Genomic DNA, 17,975 nt, shown 5'->3' on the forward strand with positions numbered 1-17,975 from the left:
GAGCTCCTGCAGTGTCTCCATATCTTTATGAATCACCCTGTATTGTAATAATATTTTAGTTTTGGTTGTAGTGTTAAGTTGTGTAGTGTAACCGTTGAATTCTTTGTGGACAATTCAACGGTTTATGTACCACAATTCAGGTGAATGTAAGCTATTAGATTTCCCGATTTTCAGGATTATTTGAAGAAAAAATTATACTTTTTAATTAAATAAAAATTAAGGAAATGGTATTTTTTTAAATATTTTTTCTTTACCCTGAAGCTATTACTCATGTACATGCTGTAAACAATTCACATATTTTATCTTCAGCCATTTTTTTTGAATTGATTACAAAATGCCTAAATTTCCTGATGGAATAAAGACTACAGACTAATGGATAACATATTTTGTACTTTTTTCTGTATTCAGGGAAGTGATCTTAAGATGGATAAACTTAATTTTAGAAAATGTTTTCCAAACCCAAAACATTGCACCACTTATAGCTCACTAATCTCCTCTTTGGGGAGAGCTGCCTGTCCCCAGTCGGTTACAAAACACTGGATGTAACCTGGTGGACTGATAACCTTGCTTCATTGAGGAGAAGGGTAAAGGCCCTTTTTAGAAGAGCTTACTTATTAACATTCTTCTAGCTAGAGACAGATCTATCTCAATTGGGGTGGTTGAGATGCCTTCAGATGAGATTCTGTAGAAGTCTATCTCTATGTATGATAGAACGTTTGGTACTTCCCTAATTACATTGAGGTTGACTGCTCAGCACTTAAAAAAAGGAGCAGATGAGAAGTGTAACACAGACAAGGTGTGTGAAAGCCAGCTCCATTAATACTTTCAGTAGGATAAGATGGACAATTAACAGATTCGGTCCTCTCAAGTTACCAGGAGCATATTATACTTCTATAATCTGTAATGATTTCTGTGAATTCCAAATCACTTACTTTTAAACTCAAATTTAAATAACTTTAAAACAAATTCAGATAAAAATACTGTTTTTTTACATTTTAATTTTGCATTATTTACAATTGATGTACAAGTAATTCATATTTGAAATTTTGGATACCATTTTGAATTTATATTACTATGTTTATTTTCACACAGTTACATAAAAAACGTAAATTCCAAAAAAGTTTCTTACAATTCTCAATTCTATTTTTTGCAGAATTTATAAATTTAAAACTATTAAAAGTTATAATATACTGAGGACTTTTGAAACAAACTGTATACTTTTAATATAAAACAGCAATTATTTGAATGAAACTTTTGGTGTTCGTACATAATATGAGGGGTGTCCCTAAGTAAGTTTCCCTAAGTTATAAAACTTAACAATTGTAAATGACACAGTTTGTCATTTCCTGTAATGCCCTTATTTTTCTGCATTGTTACCATCTCGATTTGTGTATAGGAACAATTTGTTATTCCAATATGAAATGGCTCAACCACCAAATGCTTTAACAGTTATCCACTACATCGTCATTCATGAAGTGTTGGCTGCCTGGGAGGGGTTTGAGGTCTGGGAAAAAGGCGAAAATCACTTGGAGCCAGGTCATTTGAGTATAAAAAAATGGATGACAAAAAATGTCCCATATTATCCAGATGTTCACGTGTTGGGTCATGCAGCATGAATTGACAAAAAACCTTCATCAATTTCAAACATTTCCATGTTTGCTGGCATCTCACAAGGTATGTGATCCCACGTTAGCCGTTTATCTGCATTGACAATATCATGAACCTGATTGATGACTTCATCATGATTAGCTATAATATAATAGAATAATAGCTATCATTGTGAATAATAGTTTTAAAAACAAGCATGAAACAAAGCTCAAAAAAATGAATCTCAGCAGTCAGTCAGTCTTTCGTTGTTTTTATTGAAGAATGCAACATTTAAGGTGCAGGTGTGCGCACTGATTGCGTTGTGTACATTCAACTAATTTTGCAGTCAGTGGTTCTCTTTCGTTAAGTTTTGGTCCTTCCCACAGCCCTTGAAATACTTTCCCACCAGCACTCCTTATGAAATGTCACATTGTAATTTCATATTTGGAGAAGGGACAGTTTTAAATTAAAAAATTTATTCATAGCTTAAAACTTAGTACATACAATCTAAATAATAAATAAATAATAAAACACATATTTTAGAAAGTGTAGTGTATTAAAAAACGTTACACATTATAAAAAGTAAAATATGTAAACATATATTTAATAATATATAATAATTACTAAGAGTATAAAGTTTAATGGTTTAGTTTATATTACAATTAACCCTTTTAGTGCTAAACTACATGTTTCACACATCCATACCAACAGTAAAATGTTTATGCATTTTCTAAAATAATTGTAACTACATTTTTTTAACAAATCTATAATTCTATTTTATATTTACCTTAGGGCATTTGAATTCTGATTTATTTTAATAACAATATTAATGTTTATATGGAAAGGTAGTTTTGTATTTTATTTCTTGAATCTGATTTTGTATACACACGAGAAAAAAACTTTGGTCATTGATTACATCATAGAATCCTCATTATATTCTGTACAAGTCACAAAATTTTAAATTGATAGCTTAATTATCACGAAGGAAAATACAAATCCAATATTGTATTAACCTGGAGAGTATTCAATTTTTCTTCTTTGTTTGAAAAGTAAATGTGATATCATTGTAATTTATGAAAAGTGATCGGACAAAATAGTAGAATAAACTGTCAACCAATATTCGTTATTTTGCGTCTATTATTGCCAATTTTGGGGTTTATAAGCAAACATTGCTTATCCAAACTTTGTGGGTAATGAAGAGTCTGTGGCTATTTAAGTTGTTTTATTAACTAATTATGTACAGTAATTATTGGAAAGATCATTGTAATACGATAAAAAAACCTACTATGTTTATCTTAGTACTTGAAATATTTTTATTTATTTTGTACAAAACGTCCAAATGATTGAATATTGGTACACTTTGGCCATCCATATTCTGATTTGTCAGATGTTGGCATTAAAAGGGTTACATACAAATTAAATTACAAGAAATCATTTATGTTATTCAACTGTATTATGAATTGACATCTTTACTATCATCATCTAATGATTCTTTATAAGTAAAACTTGTAGGTTCACTTTTACTGTCTTTACTTTCCTTGTCTCCTAACGAGTGTTTCTTTGCAGAACTGTTATTACTTTTAGAAATAATGACACTGTCCACTTCTACTTCTGTTCTATTTTCTTGAAGTCGTAACTTCTCATTTGTGTTGGAATTGTCCTCCTCTTCATCAGATCTTTCATTTTCACTTTCAGAATTACTTTGTTCCTCCGCTACACTATTTTGATTTTTACTATTGTCTCCAGTCTTAATCTTTTTTTTATTTGCTTTCTTTTTTAACCTTTTTGCTCTCTTTTTTGCAGTTTTCTCTTCCGCAGCTTGCTTGTTGTCCAGTAATTTCTGATGGTATGCCTCTTCTAGAAGTTGCTGCAAAAGAGAAAACATTTAAGAGAGCGCTTTAAGTAAAGGGCAGATTAACTACAAGAAATAAACAAATTTACATTAATAATTATAACTTACAATCTAGTTATTTAATATATGAGTTTACCTCCCAAAAATAGTTAAAACTAACCTCAATTCAACCCTTTAAAGACCAACATGTTTAAGTTATTTTTAACAGCATCATAAATATTCTTTGTCTTATATTGTTTGCAACCAATGAGGAAAAAAATCATCACTTTTCTCATAATCATAATATGTCTTCTACCCATTTAAATCCTTAGAAATACTGACTATTTAGCCCTATACGGAACTTCATTAGTAGTAGGCTTAATATAACATGTTCATGTCTATTTGGTATGCAATAAAAAAATAGTAGATATAACAAATATTAATTTGAATAGTTTTAGAATAAAAAACATTAAATAATTTAACCAATGGTAAATCAATTATTTACTATTTCATACTAAAAAAGATACAGTGTTTTACAAGCTACAAAACATGTTATCAAAACAATAATGCTATGGCACATGTGCTATAAAAATATAAGCAATCTACAGGTAATATATTCATCTTTGGACTAAGCTCCCTCTAGTTTGATACACACTGCTTAGCATAGTATATTTCTTACATTACAAAACCGTTTGTAACATACTTTATTAATGTACTAAAATATGTTTATAATAATATAGTCTAGTAAAAATATTTAAAGAGTTCATCCTAAGTACGTATATTCTCATTTGTATGAATCACTCACTATATGCTACCAAGTAAAGTTAATATAAATTTTGGTTTAATTTCAACACATGACCTGAGAAGCGAAATGGGTTACTATCCTCTTTACTTTACCTACACATAAGTTCAGATCTTCCCTTATCACATGCCCTAGTAACAAGAAATCATAAATCCACACCACAACACAGCAATAACATTTTTAAAAAAACCATGCACTAGTTTTCCTGCTGTCAGCTGATGCCAAGCAGAGAAATTGAGAAACAAGATTTTTTACTTGGACACAATAATTATAGTTATTAAATTATTATGTATAATCAAATTTATTACATAATTCTTTAAATACTTTTTTAATTGTATAAAATATGAATAATTTGTATAAAATATGAATAATTTGTAGAAATAAACAATCTGATTATGAATGCTAAACAGGAAATATTGTGATCTGTATTGAATAAATTATAAAGCTACCAGATCCACCCAATGGTTCTGAAAAGAAACCCCTTAGGGACTGATCAGCCCTTAGTCCTTAAAGGACTAAAATGAATCACAGTGGTAACCTCATAGGCAAACATAATAAGTCTGTTCAAAATGCAGTCAGCTCTAATGCAAATGTACAATTAGATGTCACGCCAGTTGGCTGCTATGGTAATGTATTACAAGGAGGCGTATCGATGCAGTCAGCTCTGATGAAAATGTACAATGAGATGTCACATCAGTTGGCTGCTGTGGTAGGGCATTACAAGCTGGCATATCAATACAGTCAGCTCAAAAGCGCATGTAGAATGGGATGTCATGTCAGTTGGATACTGTGCTAAGCAGTTATATATTAAAACTGAATACTTGTTTTGTCCCACATGGTCCCATAAAAAGTTCAAAAATTCAGCATACCTTTGGAAAGGATGATATGCACGGATAAAGTGAAACAACAGATTTAAAAAGACCACACTTAAATCACAGTAAATCTCATTCTAACTGATGAAGTTTTTGGCAAAGTTTGGACTTTAGTGATAAGAGAACTGATATATTTACTCTCCGTGCATTGATCAGTTGCAGAGGCTAAAACCAGTGTTGGTCTATTCAATATTCATAATTGTTTATGGAAATTATAGTTGCTGTCAAATATTGTCCATCTTATTTAGACTCTTTGACAAACACAAAGCTCCCCCAGCTCCTTACCCACCTGTTGGCATCAACTGATTGTGGATTATTCTCTTGCACAATTTTAGTTCGGAAATTAAATTATGAAGATCCAATTTTAAAAACTTCCAAGACAGGCAGAAATGCTGAACTAAGTACTTATAAGTACAATGAAAGTATTTTGAAGTATACAACTTGTTAACCATGTTATTGCATTTTCCAAGTGAAGGATGGATGATAACCTTTGAACAAAGCTCTTATTCTTATTCTGAGTACTAAAAAATCCATGGAATTTACAACTAAATTACGGTATGTTGTTCACAACAAATCAAAGTTGAACATTACATGACATTCTGGATTGATGACATTAAATATATTTCCAAAAGTCATCAACACTTCAGCTGAATTAATACTTTTACTAATTCCTTCAGGGAGTATAAATAATTTAATTAAAATATTATGAAATATCAAATGTCGATTTTTATAGCAAGCAGGAAATCAGATTACAGCTAAGTCTTCTTTAATATTTTCATTCTAATATCATCATTACATTAAACTCACAATACAAATTTTACAAATTTACCCAAAAGTTTGTAAGTATACATGAAACAACAAAACAAGGATTGTACTACCTTTTCACTTTTTTCTTGGATAAACTTTTGCCTGGCGTACTCCTTGCGCCGCAGATGCCTGTACACATGGAACTCTCCACTCCCTGCTCCTGCACTGGACCCCATCACGTTGCGAACAAACTCCGGTACATGAGGCATCTTCTTATCCTTAACTCTGTCAGGGATCACCACAGGTTTATCCTATAACAGAGTAATAATTTCTTTAATTCCTTGTATTTATGAAAACACAATAATGAATCCAGATGCACGTATTTTATTATTATTAAATATCTGGAAATGAAAGTGACTTAGGCTATAAACATTGTCTCATCAGATGCTTAATTATGTGCATATAATGTTTTAGATATTCCAAACAACGTTGGAGAAACCGAGTTTTCTACACATAACATAGGTATGGTGGGAAGGGTTGATTTCAGCTCCCATTTCACCTTCTGATTAGTGCAGCATCTGAATTTGACACTGTCATAGATTTATACTGGATAGATGAAGGGTAAACCAAAATAACTCCTTTGTAGCCTTAAGCGTCGAAAAGATGCAAGAATTTGTTTTAAACATCTCCATCGTGACTTTTTTTAATCTCTTTAGAAGGACATGGACTTCAGATTCTAGGAATCAGTCTACAACAGCGTCAGTTTTCAGACGCTGCAATGAGCGGAAGGTGACATGGAGTTAAACTCAACCTTCACATTAAATCAACCTTTCCCACCATAGCTAAAGGGTAATTCAAAAAGAGCGCGCCGGTTTTGATATATCAAATTAAGAGATTTATTTTAATGAAAATCTGAAATCAAATACATAATTAATATGTTCATCTAACCTTCCGATTTCATGTATGAAAAATAATGTCATACATGGGTCCTCCTCTGCTACGCTGGCACGCAACAACTCTGTCCATGAAATTAACTATGACTACACGACAAGTTTCCACTTCAATTTGGCCAACAACCCGTCGAATTTCTTCCTTCAACTCATTGATGGTTCAGGGTTTATTGGCATAAACTAATGACTTTAGATAACCCCAAAGAAGAAAGTCACAAGGTGTTAAGTCACACGACCTTGGTGGCCATTGATGGTCGGAATTACGAGAAATGACGCGATCGGTGGCACCATCCTGCTGAAACCACAACTGGTCAATGTCTATGTTATCCAAATGAGGCCACAAAAACTCCCTAATCATCGTACGGTATCGGTCTCCATTCACTGTCACAGCTTGCCCTTCCTGATCTTCAAAAAAATAAGGGCCGACGACACCGCCGCACCAAACTGTCACTCGTTGTGGATACATTTCCCTTTCGTTAATCATGCGAGGGTTTTCTGAACCCCAGATAAGGCAGTTCTGTTTATTAACAAATCCATTCAATTGGAAGTGCGCTTCATCACTGAAGATGATATTCATTGCAAAGTTTTCTTCCTCTTGCGAATTTCCCAATACCCAATCAACAAACTGTCGTCTCTTCTGGTGATCTGCCACTTTCAATTGTTGAGTCAGCTGAATTTAATAGGGGTGATATTTGAGATCGTACTGAAGAATTCTCCGTACAGAAGAACATCTTAAACCCAATTGTTCAGAACGGTGACGTACTGATTTCGCTGGGCTAACAGCCACACTGTCACGAACCACCTCAATGTTCTGTTCAGTTCAGGCACAACGACAACGTCCAGAACTTTTGAGGTCGACTGTTGAACCTGTTTCTTGAAACTTTTTCATGAGTCTGCGATCTGTCATTCGGTGCTTCATTACATCCTAGAGTACCGCGAAGTCGCCTAACAGTAGCCGCATAACTCTCTCCACTCTGATAAAACGTTTTCACTATTAACATTCATTGCGCACAAGTAAACTTCTCCATGGTTAAACACAGAATGCACTAATGAGAGAAATATCAGCTGCGTCAACAATCGGAATGTAGTCAGAAATAGAATCAAGGTCAAACATTGTTGCCAACCGATAAAATAAAATTTACTGGTCTTTTCAAAACCAGCGCTCTTTTTGAATCACCCATTACAATATGTGTATGAAACCAATAACTAAGTTCAATAACTACATAGTGGCTGCCTTGCCCTTTGAATAAGGATACATGGGACAATACTTTTAACTTCCTGTTTCAACATTTAAAGTGTTTTAAAACACATACTTAAATACACCAATACTTAAAACTATAAATACTTCATAACTGGCTTCTTTTAACTATACTTCAAAACATTTAAGTCAGCAAAATCAGTAATTTCCAATTAGGTAACTCCTAAACTTAATTTATTTATTAACATCTTTTATTCTTCCATAAAATTATCTTTCCTTACTTTTATTTTTAGACTTTTTGAAATATGACTTTTACTGAGTACTCTTCATCTATTTTGTATTATGCATAACAACACTTCCGCCTCAAATACTAAATGAAATCTTTAAAAATTACCAAATTAAATATTTTAGCTGTAGTTAAATGCTGTGGACTGCTTGTTAAAACACAGCATAATAAGAAAATAACCTCATTACCAAACAAATGCAAGTGTAGTTAAGTTTCCTCCACCAGTTTAACATCTTCAGCATATTGTGCAATGAGTCCCTTTTCCCCCAAGTAATATTTGAAATGACCTCATTCTTCCCGTAATAAACATTTTTTATGCATTTCTCCATACCTATTCTATTATTCACAATGCTAATCAGACACACTTATACTATTACTCAGACATCTAACAGTACCTCAATAATTCTAAATTATGAAAATATTCAATGAGCCCATTTCCCCATAGCCCCTTCATATAAAAATATAAAAAACTCAAGTGGTGGTATTGTTTTCCAACAGTAAGAAATTACCATTGTTTTACAAATAATATTTGTCAAATATACAATTATTTTGTTCTTTATTTACTTATTTTCTATATTTTTTAATATTTGATCTTAAAAATGTTGCTGAATTCTCATTAGATAATTATGCTTACAAAAGAAAAGATTTTAACGCTTAGTAAAAAAATATTATCTAATTGCTTGTAGCATTTTCTGGTCTAAATCCCTGAGTCAAGTACATTCGAATAAAATCAAACAGCCGAATATATTGGCCCGCGACGGTATATTCATTGTATAAATAACGTATTTGTTGGTTACTATGAAAAAAAGACCAAACAATCTCTAAAAAATTATTTGTATCTAACAGAAATATTTTTAATTGAAAAACTGGTTACATCTTATTTGGGAAGTGAAATATCTAGGTATTTATAAATTTGAGTAAGTAGTAAATTTTCATAAATACTCAGGTACATCAAATTTTAATTCAAATTCCTGTCTTGGAGTAAGCAGAACATTGAGAAATGTAAGGAAACTATGTTGTTACAACATTAGAAAGTTGTTAAAATTAAGAGGAACTACAATAAAATTGGGACTTAGCACTTAAGTTAAAAGATTAGGAAATACAATTAAATAAATCTATAACATCCTGTTATCTGAAAAGTTCGGAAAAAATTCTTTCGAAATGAAGCGTTCGGATTATTTAGAGGGCCCATAAACTCCATAAACTTTGTCTACTGTGTAATAAAAATAAGAAAACAGCCACATGTATACAAATTATATTTATTAGTCCTATACTTACTTTGTTCAACCTCTGTTCCCACATCTTAGTTACTAATATCTAATATTGAAACTAAAGCTTTCATTAAAATACTTGAAGTATTTATTATAAATATAAGCCAACTTTAGTTACCTAGTTGAATGAGCATTAACAAAGCTTATCACTGGAAGGGTTCGAAAACTTTCATTTCTGTCTGTCTGGTCACACAATAGCCTATCTTGAGAACGACTTGACCTATAGACTTATTGTGCATGAAGCTACATCTCTATATATACAACATAGAGTTCAATGCTAGTGCATATCACCCTAAGGGGTTTTACTGAAAGCAAAAGTGAAAATATTTACATTTGTCTTATACCCTAGTAACTGTGATAGCGATGTTAAAATCGTACAAAAAACAAATTTGTAAATAAACCGAATACAGTTATTTTAAACTGTAATATATTATTATTAATACATGTGATGAAGTTACTTGGTAAATCTTAAGCTCAGCGACTACCGCTCCGATCGCCGTAATTTTTTGCATTCTAACACAGGTTAACGTAATTTCACCGAAAAAATAGTCCCGATTATCGCCGTAGCCGTTTACTCCCCCCCCCCAAAAAAAATTTTTGGAAAAAATAAAATTAAAAAAACCTGACTGACAGTGCATTTATTCGTTTTTTTGGTGTTATTAGTTCGTAGGGCACGTAATTTCACCGAAAAAAGTAGTCCCGATTATCGCCGTAGCCGTTTACTCCCCCCCAAAAAAAATTTTGGATAAAATAAAATTTGAAAAACCTGACAGACAATGCATTTATTCGTTTTTTTTGGTGTTATTAGTTCGTAGGATAGTAGTCCATGTACTAATTCTAGTATAAACTCGTCTTATCTTATCAGTAATAAACGCGCGTCGCTTATCTTTTGCCTGTAATGAAACCTGCGTTAGTTCTGTCTGAGTGTTGTGTGTGTAAGCAGTTATGCGTGATCTGGGCTTGGACTTTGCAAGCTAGAGTTATTTTTTTTTCTAAAAGAGCAAGCAGCGCGAAGCGCTGCGCAGCGGGCAAGCATCGCGTGATCTGAATTTTGAATAGGCAAGCTAGGGTCTTTTTAGCGTGTGACAAGAACCATCGCAAGCCATGTCAATAACTTCACTAATTATTCCTTGTCCATGTGGGTTCGTTTGTGTACGTCTGGCGGTCAATCGAAGCCGTCCTATAGGTCACGTGACCCGTCCGGCCAATCGGAAACCTTCCTGTTTGTCACGTGGCTACTGTCAATTCATCAAAACGTCCATGGTCGGCCATTGTTTTTAGTTTGATAGTCGAAAATCTTGTTATTTTTGTGTTTTGTATTGCCAACATTGTACTGCCGTAAAACTGGTTTTTATATGTTAGCGATAATCGGGACTATTTTTTTCGGTGAAATTACGTTAACCTGTGTTAGTACGAAAAACCTTACGGCGATCGGAGCGGTAGTCGCTGATCTTAATATTTACCGTTACTTTAATGGATTGATCAGTAAGACTTTCGTTACATTCCATTCGGTCCTTTTGGTACTTAAATGTGTCGGTTTATTTTCCATTATTTCATGACTTTTTTCGTTAACGGCTGATCAATTAGGTCTTCAAGTCCTAAGGGTTAATATTGTAAAACTATGTTACTTTTCATTCCCATCACTTGAAACCTTATAGCCTGTTCAGTTCATGAGGATCAGAGGCCTAGATACAGATTTATAGGCTAGGGTTATGAAAGACGTATTTTGCTACTCTGACCTTAATTTCATATTTATCCCCAATAAATTGCTATTCTATCATCATAAAATAACCAATATAATTCACCACAAAGGTATAAAATAAACAATACTTACAGGATTTTTCATTAATTTCTCCAGTTTAAACCTTTGAAGTTCCACTGCGTTCTTTGCTACTGTGGGTTTTGGTTCCTCATCACTACTCTTCGTTTCGTTTCCCATCATTAGTTGCAACTATATTCAAATATTCACAAGTAATTATAGATTCACAAATAAACAAAAATAACTTTGTCTTACCTAACCTATCAATAACAACATAATTACTAATTAGCTTAGCCGGCTGATGGCTGACACAAATACCAGTGTTGCCAACAGTAAGCTTTATATAACCCCTAATGAAGCTTGTTACGACACGTTGTATATTTTGTGAACCAAATAAATACAGAATAGTTACGTTCGCAACAAAAAACCAGTGAACGCTTAAGTATTGATGCGGTGAGTCTAAAGATAACGATAGTTATTAGGACTCATAGAGAGATCAGAGTTATCGGGTTATATTTTCGTATTACACCCACGTAACTCCAAATTACTTTGTTGAAGACAAGATCTTTGCCAAAATCACGATTATTACAAAAATCTTTATAAAATATCGATTATAATTTGCTTATGTGTAGAATATTAAAACAAAACTATTCAGGTTCTCTTTTATAAATGGTTTGTTTTGGGCACAATTACGATATTATATTTTAGGACGCACCGTAAATTATGAAAAAGAGTACATCGGCTGAATCTTAATCAAGATTATAATATGCAACACTTGTTACGTACTCTAAACTTTAAGTACAACAAGATGTGTGCATGCGGTTAATTTAAAGGATAAAGACACATGTCTTATTATTTCTAATAACATCCATAGTTGTGTGAATGGGATTCCCACTCCTAGTTCACGACAAAGCTGCTCCAACAATCGATCAGCCGTAGGATTCGAAAACCAGCCAGTTAACGTAAATTTTTACAAATCACGATATTCCTGGATCTCGTTTATAATTCATCCTCTCGTTAAAGTCTTTATATTAACATTGTAATTAATCTGAATTGTCACATTGAATAAAAATACTAATTACGTATTTAAATACCATGAACGTGCAATCATTAAAGTTATGAGAAACTTTATTAACTCCAATTAAAGTGTTTATAAGTTATAAAATTCACTTAAGTGTTAAATATTCTGGTTTATTATTGAGTCAGGTTAGGAATATGTTTGGTATCAAATATATTAATCATTTTAGAATACTGGTAGCTTTAGTTCATATTTAGGAATTATGCTTCTGGTTTTGTGTTATACTGTTGGAAAATTAAATGAAATAGATTCTTATTATTGTAATCACAAGTGGAAATAGGTGTGAGACAAATAGAGGGGTTAAATTCAAGATTCCCTCTCATCGAATACATTCTTTACAAGTTCTCCTCGCCTGAGGGCGCATTCTAAGCTACTATGCAGAAGCATAAATACTCTTGCCAAAAAGGTCTTAGAGGGCCACACTGTATGTGACTAGTTTAGCAAGTATAAAGAGTTGTCGTTTTATCAAATATTGTATTAATATCAACAAATCGATTAATGTAACGAAATCAGCTTACGCCGATTTCCTTAATCACACAACATACTCAGTTTTTTTTATAATTTTGATACGACTAGGGCGGCATTCCCTACTAAACCCGTCTCTGAGTTGTACTTTTCTTTTTTGCTGTCGTAGTCCAAAACCCGGTCGGTTTACTCAACATATCGACATCCAATTCAACACCGCAATTTGTGTACGCAACAGTTTAACTCTGCCATATTTTGTCGTTGTTGCATATCTCTACTTTCCCATCAACTGTTTCGGACGTGAAAGTTGACATTTTACTTAGGTTTAGTATGCTATTTTTATAAGATATCTAAGTGCCCCCTGATAAATCTGTAAATACCAACGCATGTAGTGATACCCGCGCGTGACAGCTAGTTGTAATGAGGTATGAAGCTGAGAACTTCTTTTGGTCTTCGTCCTTTATTCACATTAATTCATGTTTTATCATTGAGCTTAATGTTAAGACCAAAATCATGGCACTGATATTTTCACCGATACTTGAAAATCACTGTTGGAACTGTGATTGCAAAGCGGTGATTTGGTGAAATGGTTTCTCCTCCTCTGCTAGGAGTAGTTTGCACAGTCACTGACGTTAACTGAACAGTGAGGAGTGATCCTCAATGATTCGGTTAAATGGTTCCCACTCCTCTACTACGAGTATTAGAGTAGTAGAAATTTCCAACCTTTTAGTATTGTAGAAGTTGAAGGCTTTCTAGTGTCTACAAAAGCAACGTTTTGCCAGGTAGACAAAAGTTTTTCCAAAAGTTGGATTCCGACAAAGTTTGCTGAATGTCTTGCTGATTCTCATTGAAAAGTTTAAAGTTGGTAAAAAAAACAATGGCCCAGAAATAACTCGAAAAGATGGCACGAGATGTTTTAACAAGATGGGACTCAACCGTTTTTATGATCAAAAGGTTTGTATTTCTTCAAGAACGATCAAAGCAACATTAGCTTTATTTGACAACAATTTGCCGCAGCTCAGCCAATTTCAGTGCAAGGTTCTTTATTAGGTAGTGCTAATGTTAAAACCATTCTACAGTACAATGGTGTAGTTAAGAAGGGAAAGGTTAATTCAGTGTGAATATTGAGTTTAGCTCCAGTTCATCTTCCTCTAAGTGCACCGTCTCAAATCTGACGCTGTCATAGACTTGAATACCAGAGTCTGGAATTGTTCAATATTTTTGTGGATCATGTATGATTAATAAAAAGCTAGACATAAATAAAACATGTTAATTTATTCTAAACAGTCCACCCAAAGAAGACAAAAACCTCATACAACGATCGAGAGTAATTAGCTAAGAGAACATGGAATGATAACATAATTAATATTACATTTAGTTTTATGAGTAATATCATACAGGAGTCATGTTCGTCTGAAGAGGTCCGAAAAAGGTCGGAGAGAGAAGAACCTCAAAAAGAACTCTTTACATTGTTTCGACATCAGAGACATTTAGACTAGAATACAAAGTATAATGTTATTTAGGTGAAGATGTATTCTCATTGTCTCATCAAGTGCACTGCGATATCTTAGACATGACCTTTAAGCACGGTGGAGCAACCAAAGTTTTCTACACATAACTACTGTGTGAAACTGCAAGGTGTAACCACTTTAAGGTAGATAATAATTATAATATTCCTTGGCGTTTACATCAATTTAAGAGTAATTATCACTAAATGAATCGGGTCATGCTAAAAGGGGATCAGTCAAAAAATATGAAAATTGAGATAACAATGAAATTGTATTCCTAGGACCAAATTACATCTTTTCACGCTTAAAAGGTGATCAGTCTGATGCATGGTTACTACAGAAACACAGTGCATAGACGTAATCAATTCATGCTAAAAGGAGCTCAGTCACTGACTGATCCCCTTGTAGCACAATTTGGGTGTGGAGTCAACAAGCCAGCCAGCTGTCACACGGATCACTACTCGCTAGTTCGCTACCTAGAACCTAACCTACAAAACGAATGTTGATTTTGATCATTTCGCATACAATCACAGCTTTTAAAAGGAAATATTTTTTAATTGATTTGCTTAAGCACGGTGAAAAATGATTGAAGATGAAAGTGAAGAAAATATCGAATGTAATCAAGGAAGAAAGGGAAGGCAAACAAAGATTTGTGGAAGAGAAATAAACAAAAGCTGCTAGACTACAAGGTGAAGAATTTTTCGATAGTAAGGAAACTTAGTACAAAGAAAACTACCGGGATTACCATGCAGGCAAGTCAATTTTATTTTAAAACCTGTAGTTTTATATGAAACATTTACAAAATTGTGTTGAAGTTCACTTAGGCTACCTATGTTGTTTACAATCTAGTTTACATGGACTAGGTTATCTTTGTTCATTCCTAGCCCTATTCCTACATTAGTCTAAAGTAACTTAAACGTATGTTCTAATACTCTTTACTAATAAAACTATTGGGGTTGCTGTACAGATAAAGTAGGCCTACTTCACCCAGTTTTCCTATATTTTTTACAGGTTTTTAGGCTATAACCTTTTTTGTATTGTTTCAGCTGCAAGAGGAAGAACTGCATGGAGGCTGTCACTGAAGAAGATCAAGTAGATGTTTTGAACCATTTTTTAAACCCTGAACACTAAAGGACCAGCAAGACTTGTTTCTACAGTCCCTTATAGATGTGAACGATATAAAGCATAGGCGACCAAGAACAGAAGATGCTCGAACTAAACTGTGCAGCATTTACATATCATGTAATGGTTGGTACAGACGGAAGTGCAGGTATGTTTTCAAGGCTTTTTTATCATTACATAGTGTGACAAAGAAAAGGGTTGAAAGGATTAGAGCATTAAAATGTTCGGTAAAAGTCCAGTGGACAAAAGGGGATTACATGTAAAAAAAATCTATGTCAGAAGAAACCAAACTTAAAATACGGGAACATATAGAGAGTTTTCCAACTAAAGAAAGCCACTACCTGGGCAAAAGGCCAATAAAGTACTTGGACGCAACTCTTAATATTAAGACGATGTACAGCCTTTTTAAGGAAAAATATCCACTGGAAAACTGTCGGACTTACTTTCTTCTTTAATTTCTTTAAATGAACACTACAATCTAAAATTTGGGGAGACCTCAAGTAGATATTTGTCTGTGTTTGCGAAGAGTTGAGAATAAAACTAAAAAGCCCACATCTGAATGATGCAGCCAAAAGGTGTGCGCAAGCAGAACTTCATGTTCACAAGCGCAAAACAAAAAAATTCTTTTGTAAAAATAAAAACCGATACTGAGGACAAACAAAATGACAACATTTTGTGTTTTGTCTTTTGATTTCATGCAAATGTGCAAATTCCAAAGATACCGGTCCAAAAGAAAGAAACTTTTTATTTACGGCAGCTTTCATGTAAATCTGTTTTGTATCCATAACTTAAAAACTAATAAAGCAGATATATATCTCTACCACCAGGGGACTGCGAATAAAGGACCGAATGAAGTATGTTCATTTTTATTACATTATTTAAATCACCTTGACAAGCAGTATAATGAGCTTCACCTTTATTCTGACAACTTGCTGGGCCAGAATAAAATCACCCACTATCAGATTTCTTTCCGCCATAACGGAACTCAAACTGTTCGACAAGGCAGGTAGAGCAGTATTACCCAATTTAGAGGCCATTCCTTTCTGCCCTGTGACAGGGACTTCAGGCATCATAAAACGTGAGTTGAGAAAAAATGATAGGACTATACATGTGGATCAGATATCAGACTTTAATTCTAAAATCGAGCAAGAACTGAAAAGTTTGTTGTCCCACAAAGTAACAACCCAACAAATTCTGGACTTTAAAAGTTGGTGGCCTGTTTTTTATAAAAAAAAGTTGTATCTGAAGAAACTAAAGGTAGAAACACCCACAAACAACAGAAAATACTCTTCTCAATCAGTTCTTTTATGCACTACACTTACAGAAGTGAGTTTCCTGGGAAAGTTGTTGCACGCCCGTTCATTGACTCGGAATTAAGCCATACTTTCAACCTTACAGGGCAAGGAAGGCCTGTTTTACAGCTCCCTGATAAAACTGCCTATTTGGAAGGAAAAGTACCATTGAAGAAAGCTAAAACTTTAATGACATAATAAAGCTTCGACAATACATCCCCATAGAATTTGAAGAGTGGTACAGTGAAATTTATATGTGGCCCACTACAGAAGAAGAACATGAGGACTTTGATGACTAAAAAATAACTCATTTGGAGTTAACCTATGTACTATTTTACAGTATGACACACATTTAACAATGATATTTCAATAATTTGAGTGTAAAAACAAACATTTTGATCATTTATTCCCAATTTCATGCTAAAAAGGGGATAAGTCAAGCACTTTATATAATTTTTTTTTAGTATGTAAAAATTGTTTTTCTGTCTTTTACCATAGTTTCATTTAATTATGTATGGTCTAATGTTGTATATTTAAAAAAATAATTGCTCTTGAACTATTTTTGTACTCTAGAAAACAGTTTTTTTTAGTTTTCCGAAAACTGTTCCTTGAAGACTGATCCCCTTTTTAGCATGACCCGATTCAAATAGAGTTTGCATTTACTTACAAACCTTTACCTTTATTTTATCCACTTCATAATGATAAACTATTTTGAAGTTTTTGTAAAATATTATGTAGTTTGGATTCGTTGGAAGGGTCTCTCCGTAATTTTGTATGTGACAACAAGACACTATAACAGATCAATAATCGATTTGTTTCTTTAACATAGTACACTTACATAGATTGGATCTCACCTTTGTTTTCTACTGTGGAATAAGAAAACAAAGTCTTTCTTGTCTTTAGTAGTGTGCAAGAAGAAGATGTCTTTGAAAGAATAACAAGCTCATTGTTAGTTGTTTAAATTGACTGGTTTGGTGGAAATGTTCCAGACAAATGGACCTGCAGTACATTATTTCCGTTGTCTTGTATCATATGAGACTGTTTAACAATGGAAGCTCTACCTAGGCCTATTCTCGTATTCAGCCAATTGTTCGGTTATTTGTCGTTGAAATATAATGTGACAAAAAAACGTAACATAAGAATGGATTTCTCTTTTGGATTTTTCTTGTGGGGTTTAATTCTCGTCACATTCCAAAATGTTGTGTCA

The 17,975-nt window shown here is 33.3% G+C and overlaps 1 protein-coding gene across 1 annotated transcript; it reads right to left on the minus strand.

Annotated features, from left to right (window-relative positions):
- Window positions 1-2,794: 2,794 nt before the first annotated feature.
- LOC124367129 (PRKR-interacting protein 1 homolog) lies at window positions 2,795-11,582 on the minus strand. The gene is made up of 3 exons (XM_046823782.1): window positions 11,379-11,582; window positions 5,971-6,150; window positions 2,795-3,454 (listed from the first exon to the last, which is right to left on the minus strand). The coding sequence occupies exons 1-3, from the start codon at window positions 11,484-11,486 to the stop codon at window positions 3,041-3,043; spliced, it is 702 nt and encodes a 233-aa protein (XP_046679738.1). The 5' UTR covers window positions 11,487-11,582; the 3' UTR covers window positions 2,795-3,040.
- Window positions 11,583-17,975: the final 6,393 nt, after the last annotated feature.

The sequence above is a fragment of the Homalodisca vitripennis genome, chromosome 8 (assembly GCF_021130785.1).
Source record: "Homalodisca vitripennis isolate AUS2020 chromosome 8, UT_GWSS_2.1, whole genome shotgun sequence".
NCBI classification, from domain to species: Eukaryota; Metazoa; Arthropoda; class Insecta; order Hemiptera; family Cicadellidae; genus Homalodisca; species Homalodisca vitripennis.

Bases quoted from the DNA above. Each gene is read 5' to 3' on its own strand.
- LOC124367129 (XM_046823782.1), bottom strand. From the start codon at position 11,486: ATGATGGGAAACGAAACGAAGAGTAGTGATGAGGAACCAAAACCCACA. The intron at 6,151-11,378 runs GTAAGTATTGTT...ACTCTGTTATAG, and splicing joins AGAAATTAATGAAAAATCCT to GATAAACCTGTGGTGATCCC. The intron at 3,455-5,970 runs GTAGTACAATCC...TCTCTTTTGCAG, and splicing joins TCCAAGAAAAAAGTGAAAAG to CAACTTCTAGAAGAGGCATA.